At 37.4% G+C, this 7,113-nt stretch overlaps 1 protein-coding gene across 1 annotated transcript; it reads left to right on the top strand.

Annotated features, from left to right (window-relative positions):
- Nucleotides 1–3,084: 3,084 nt before the first annotated feature.
- LOC130745730 (probable N-acetyltransferase HLS1) lies at nt 3,085–7,109 on the top strand. Its single transcript, XM_057598099.1, has 3 exons — nt 3,085–3,455; nt 4,023–4,150; nt 5,191–7,109. Exons 1-3 carry the CDS (start codon nt 3,231–3,233, stop codon nt 6,059–6,061), a joined length of 1,224 nt encoding a protein of 407 aa, XP_057454082.1. The 5' UTR covers nt 3,085–3,230; the 3' UTR covers nt 6,062–7,109.
- The last annotated feature ends 4 nt before the right edge of the window (nt 7,110–7,113 follow it).

Below are 7,113 nucleotides of genomic sequence, written 5' to 3'. Positions count from 1 at the left end.
TCTTTTCTCTATCAATCAAATTACATATCACATCTTTACTTTTTTTCTCTTTTCTTCCTATCTCTCTCTTTCTCCACCTCTCCACACCTCAAAAATGAGGTGTGAAGATATAATTATTCCTAGTCTCCCCCTTTAGTCTGTGCTCAATTACATTTTCCCATAATTTCATCGTGTGGCTTATAAGCTTTATCCCTCTATAGTTCCTGCAATTCTGAATATTTCCCTTGCTTTTATATATAGGGACAAAGTACTTCTCCTCCACATATCTGAGATATGTTTAAAACTTCACCTATACTTGCATAGTTAGTCCCAAGCTCAGGTACAAGAGAAGATTTTTATTAGGTCTTGACAGCTAACGTAAAACTAGTCAATATCTTCAATATGGATGATGGAATTATTAAAAGAAAAAAGTGGTTCAACAGAGTTCATACTTTTATACTGCTTACCTATTGGGTCATATTATTATCTTTGATTTTTATCGTTGTTATTTTTTATATGACACTGTTCCAGGGTACACATGTCATTGATTGATAGCTAGGCATCCTGTAGTTCAGTATTTTAGTGACAACTTGGTTTTCCATGTATCCTTATTAGGAGTAAGGTATATTCTTATTTCTCTAACGGAAGAGCTGTATTAGACTTGAAGAACACATACATAGAAACCATTCCCCTTTCTGAATGTTGGTAAATGTTGGTTTACTTTTACTTCTGCTTCATTTAGTAGCAGGGAAAGTCAGGACCAAAAACTTGGCAGGAGAGTCATATGAAACATTACCCCATCATCAATGCAGTCACATCAGTTTTCCTTTGTTTTCTAGGCATCAAATTCCTGCAAAAGATTTGGCATTAAAACTTCAGGATACGTGTGGTTTTGATCTTGAGATTAGGAGTATCATGTTCACCATGTGAATGTATTGTCTTTAAGAGAAATTTCAAGCAAACAAACAGCCATAAGAACTACATAATAATGAAAGAATACATAATGGTGCATGTGAAAAGAGGCTGTTAACCATACGATTATGATTTCCAAAGTTACAAAACTTTCATGATTTTTCATAGTATAAGGACAACAAATGCAACTTCCTCATATAAATTAAAGTATAGCTAATGGATAAGCTTGGGATATGTAGACTGTTAATATGGAAAATCAGAGTTTGCATTCAGCTTCACATTTTTATGATGGGTTTTGGTAAATACATAGCTTTCTTCTCTATCCACACCTCTGCTTTTGATGCCAAAAGAGTTATTTTTTTGCTTTTGTACCATCTGTATGTATCATTTGAAGCAAGTAGATCCAATGCTAGGACTCTCTAAAGTTTCAGATTAAATTTTCTATTCCCAAACAGGAAACTTCTGGTACATTTGGACCACATTAACATACACAAAACAGCAAATGCCTACTCAATATAGAAAATAAGACACATCAGCTTATATAATATGGGCTAGAGTGAAGCTTCTAGGGACTCGCATAGCCATTGAAGACTTGTTGTTTTATAAGGCTTGCACTATTCTTTTAGAACATAAACAAACAAAAGAGTTGTACGACACAAGAATTGATAAAAGAGCTTAATCTGTGCATATGATGATGGTGATCAACACCCCCGGCCACTTTGAATTCTCACAGTAGCATCCCACATGTTCACCAAAAAACGTGGTGAAAGGCATGCTTTTCATGCCACCTCCCTCAATAATTGGTGAAAGGAAACTAATAAGTTAAAGGGTTTGTTTCTCTATCCTTGAAACACTTGTCATCATGATTGTTAACAATACTAGAGTATTGTTAAGGAAGCTAGCAAGTTAAAGGGTTTGTTTCTCTATCCCAGAATTAATTCTGTTGGAAAATAGAGATCTGAGTAGCTTTTGCGTTGAACATAATCCATTGTGAGATTTTACAACTTGATTTCACAATAATACTATACAAAAACCATTTTTTCATAAATTACCCAAACATAAATTACTTCATATCCGTATTGAAGATATCGACTAGTTCGTTGGCTGCCAAGACCTAAAACCCTCATCCTTTACCTGGGCTTGAGACCGGGTATGCAAGCATAGACGGAGTTAAACATAAATTATTTTACTTTTACTATAATTATTTTTACCAAAATCAATCTTATTCAAAATCAATTGTGGTAATACTGATCTCAATACACTAAATGACACCCCACCAAGTCACCAACCCTTTCAACAGCTGAATGAGAAAAATTTAACCAGAGAAGACATATAAGTTAATCAATACAGTCATAAATTAGCCTTATGATGGGAACTCTAAGAGAGTTATCTTTCAATAAAAAGGCAAGTTAGGTATTATGAAGCAATGTAGAGTCTAGAGAATGGTCGGACTTATTATAGATACATTGTAGACTATCTTACCTTATATTTGCAAGACTGAACAGCATGTGACTAAGAATAGAGAAATGTTTTTCATTTCAAACCTTGAGAAATTCTAAGCCTTGAAATTTAGATAGGGTAAAGGACAATTATTGCATAGTCGCAACTACTTTGACTGAAGATAACTATTACCTTAAACTGCTCTTGTTGTCATTAGTCTTATCATTATAAAGACATCTTTCTCCCATTTTGGGCATTACACATTGTGAACATGAAAACTGACCTATTGTTTCTATTTCTCTCCCTTCTGCGCACTATTAAATGTGAAGGCCGTATAAATTTGAAATTTCAACACTCGAGTCAAGACTAATCAAAATTAATAGTATGGTGTATTAGCTCTCATAAAAAGTGCACTGGCTCAATAGTGCATATTTAGGTTAGCTTCTCTTTTATCAGAATCAATTCTGAAACTCAGTAGCTACTCACATAAATTTCTCCCCAAAATTGATTTGGTCTTCAAAATCAATTCAAGAAGGGTTTCAAAACTAGCCCTTAGATATGAACAAATTTTATTGGATCATTCACTACAAGCAAAAACATATGAGCATGATGTAACACTACTGAAATAGCACAAACAGAATGCAGGCTTAGAATTTTTTTTTTCTTTTTTCATTTTTACCAAAAGCAAAAGGTCCACTCAACTTTGGGGAGGTGCCACCTCTGCATATTCTTGGGGCCTAAGATATATATATATACATACATATACATAATACACATACAGATAGAGCTGTGGGTACTGAAAGCTCATAGAAGGTATCACAACCAAGAAGAAGCAAGGGACATATATCATAAATAATCTTCTTTCTCTGTTGCTTAGTATCTTCATAATCTGTAAAACTATGTCTCTGAAGATAGCAGCTGAAAGTTGGCCAAAATCAGCATTAGAGAGGGTAGAGGAGCCATTGGTGGTGGTGAGAGAGTATGATGAAGAGAGGCACAAGGTGGCAGTAGAGAAACTGGAGAAGCTTTGTGAAATTGGGCAGAGAGGAAAACCATCTCTTGTCACTGACCTCATGGGGGACCCTATATGCCGAATTCGTCACTTTCAATTGCATGTCATGCTGGTAACTAGCTATGAATCTTACTGAGTTATTCACTATTTCTTTCAGTTTTACACTATCTTGAACTCGAAATATAACTGTAAAAACATTATATCAACATTTAAGACTATCTTTGGGTTGATACCAGGGTTGTTAATGGCGGATAGCGTAGTGTCGCGGCAAGCCCAAAAAACGCTATTTCGAGCGCTATTGCGGCGCTATAGCGGAAAATAGCGCAAATAGCGGTGAATAGTGGAGTAGCGGTGAACCCCCAGGCCGCTACGCTATAGGCTATTGCGCCGCTATAGCGCGCTATTAACAAGCCTGGTTGATACTAGTGCAAATGAACGTTATCATTCACTTTGAGACAAAATCCTTATGAATTGAATGAAAGTTCGTTCATGTTACACTCAACAGGTATCCAAAGACACAAAATGTGCAACTCATTATGCTGCTATTGCAGAACTATTATAATCCTAGAATTTGAAACTGTATGATAGTTAGTTTAAATTCTTTTTAAACTTGAATTTGTAGATAAGTACTTGGTTTCGGGCTAATCAATGTCATATACTTATATTTGCTCCAAAACAGGTTGCAGAATATGGAGAAGGAGAAGTTGTTGGGGTGATAAGGGGGTGTGTAAAAACAGTTACAAGAGGGGACTCGGTTTACGTAGAGTTGGCTTATGTTTTGGGGCTTAGAGTCTCCCCTCAACACAGGTTATTTTCAACTCTGCTCACATGTTTTTGGTTTGCTTCCATCTGTTTGTGCATTGCACATTGCCTAAAAGCATCAAAAGGAATTCAGGAAAACGTGATGAGAGTGAGTACCATTGATTGGTATACTTTGAATGTTAGTGTGCATGCCATTCAGATGAATACTAAAAGCATGGCATACAACAGTTTTGCTCAATCCTATTCCACAAAAGTCACTTCAGAACTCTTTTGCTTCTGTCCTGTATGTCATTGACTAGTCCTATTTCTCTCTCTCTCTCTCTCTCTCTCTCTCTCTCTCTCTCTCTCCACAAGTTGTTATGTGTTTTCTTGGCTCTTATCTCATTCTAACCTTATAAAATAAGGGGAACGGAAAAATCAGAAAAAGAAGTGGTGGGGGATTAGATTCTAAGAAAAAGAGAAGGTTTTGTTCCTCGTATCATGGAAAGGTGAAAAAAGTTGGGTTAAGCTAGTCTGTCATTGACACATGTATGATGTTTCCACTATGTCTACTTTAGTAAGAAATTTGCAATTGGATAGGATGTCTTATTCTTATTTGAACTATATCTCACTGAATTTGGGACAAAGATTTCCATCTAGACAGCAAGGTCCACAAAACCCACTTTACTATTCAGTTCAAATCATTATGATCATTCTGCTCTTAATTCTAATTCCTGTTTGATTATTTTTAATCATAAATATATTTTGATACAAAAACAAAACAAAACCCCAAGACCAGAAGCAGTAGTATGTTTGGATTAACTAACTTTTCCTCATAATCAACTCTTGCACCAAGAAACTATCCACAAAAGCTTCTACCTGTAGTTAAATTTGGCTTAGAATCAATTGCTGAAGAATTTCATTCATGTTTGGATACACGGTAGAAATCCACCGTGATAAAAGCAACTTTCCTTAATTTTAACTTTTGTCCACCATGATTTTGACTTTATCGTGGCTTTCTAAAACACACTTGCAAATATGAGCACGGTTCTTTTGAATACTTGATGAGATAACAATAAATTAAAAGCTTATTTTGACATATGCAGGAGACTTGGCATTGGCACAAAACTAGTTGAAAATTTAGAAGAATGGTGCAAGCAAAAGGGGGCAAAGTATACATACATGGCAACTGACTGTACAAATGAGCCATCCATCAATTTGTTCACAAAAAAATGTGGGTACTCAAAGTTCAGGTCTCTAACCATGCTAGTACAACCTGTCCATGCTCACTACAAGCCAATCAGCAGAAGCATTGCAGTCCTTCACATTCCACCAAGCCTAGCAAAGTCCATGTACAACCACATGTTTGCCAATTCAGAATTTTACCCTAAAGACATAGACTCAATTTTATCAAACAAGCTGAATTTGGGGACTTTCATGGCCATCCCCAAGAAGCACCTCTCCAAATGTGACCTAACAAGGGGGATTCTCCCTCCTAGCTATGCAATGTTGAGTGTGTGGAACACCAAGGAAGTGTTCAAGTTGCAAGTTAAGGGGGTTTCACCACTAGCACATGCTTGCTGTGTAGGTACAAGGTTGTTGGATGAGTGGTTACCATGGCTGAGGTTACCTTCATTTCCTGATATTTTTAGGCCATTTGGGGTTTATTTTCTGTATGGACTGCACATGGAAGGAAAGCGTGGTCACCACCTGATGAAGGGTCTATGTGGATTTGTACATAACATGGCAAGAGATGATGGTGGTTGTGGGGCCGTTGTGGCTGAACTGGGCCAGAGGGACCCTGTTAGAGATGCAGTCCCACATTGGAGAAAGTTTTCATGGGCTGAGGACATGTGGTGCATTAAGAATCTTGAGGACGCGAAGCAGGGGATAGTACCTGAAAAGTGTGGGCCATCTGGTTTTTTCACATCTAGGTCCTCTTCGCCAGTAATTTTTGTTGATCCTCGTGATTTTTGACACTATCATAATGCATATGTAATGCAAAATGTACACTAGTTTTTAGCGACAGAAACCGCCACAAACTACAGGTGTTGCTCAAAAACCGTGGTTCATGAATCGCCACTGTATATATCGTAAGGGAAGGTATTGGCAATTGGGAATGGCGATGACCTTTCCTTTGTACCACTGCAAGATGTAAAGTAGCAACTATCTCATCAGGTGTTAATGATGTATTAAGCCATGCGTCTCTACTCTCTACTCATAATCAACTGATTTTAACTAACTCAAACTGTTGCTAACTATAATAGCAACAGTTGGTAACATAAGCAAGGGCTTGGTACTCAATTTCAACTGAGGAACGTGACACATTGGGTTGCTTCTTGGATTTCTGGTATACCTATGACTATCCAATAAATGTGAAGAACCTTGTAGTGTATATCTAAACAATTTCCCCCAATTGGCATCAAAATGTGTTGTGAAAGGCAATGAAGAGGTTGCTAAAAAGAGAATACCCAGTCCAGGGGTCCCTTTCTAGTATTGAAGCAAGTGATGCAAGGCTTTCAACAAACCACTTTCATGTTTCCCTTTCACCTTGCCAATCCTAAACCCCATCAAACGAGATCCTACTGAGGCGTCGTTCCATTCTCCTAGGCCAGATTGTGAATCGCCTCAGGTCTACCCCATTCTCACCACTCCAGTGACATTTTTGGTGCCCAAAGCTGTCCTTCAATCATTGCGACGATGGGTTTGACAAGGTTCGAGGGAGCAGGTGGAGTCTTTTGCAGCAATACATGAATTTACAACAACCAAAGGAGATGGAGCTGCATTGTATCACGGCTGATGATTCATGATCAATGGAAGAGGTTATGGCGAGAGACTTTGGCCGCGAGTTGAGATGACAATTTTGGCTCTGACCTGGGATTTCTGGGTTAGTTTGATGGTGGGTTTCTAATAGTGGATATGGAAGCACTAGTAAAAATGAAACTAGTAACCGAATAGACACTTTGGTTACAAGTTTCATATGTCATTAAGTGTGTTTAAACTACTTTTTGTGAAGAAAAGTGTCTCTA

Source organism: Lotus japonicus, chromosome 3, assembly GCF_012489685.1.
Source record: "Lotus japonicus ecotype B-129 chromosome 3, LjGifu_v1.2".
Classification (NCBI taxonomy): Eukaryota; Viridiplantae; Streptophyta; class Magnoliopsida; order Fabales; family Fabaceae; genus Lotus; species Lotus japonicus.
This window is presented reverse-complemented; position numbering and strand designations above follow the sequence as displayed.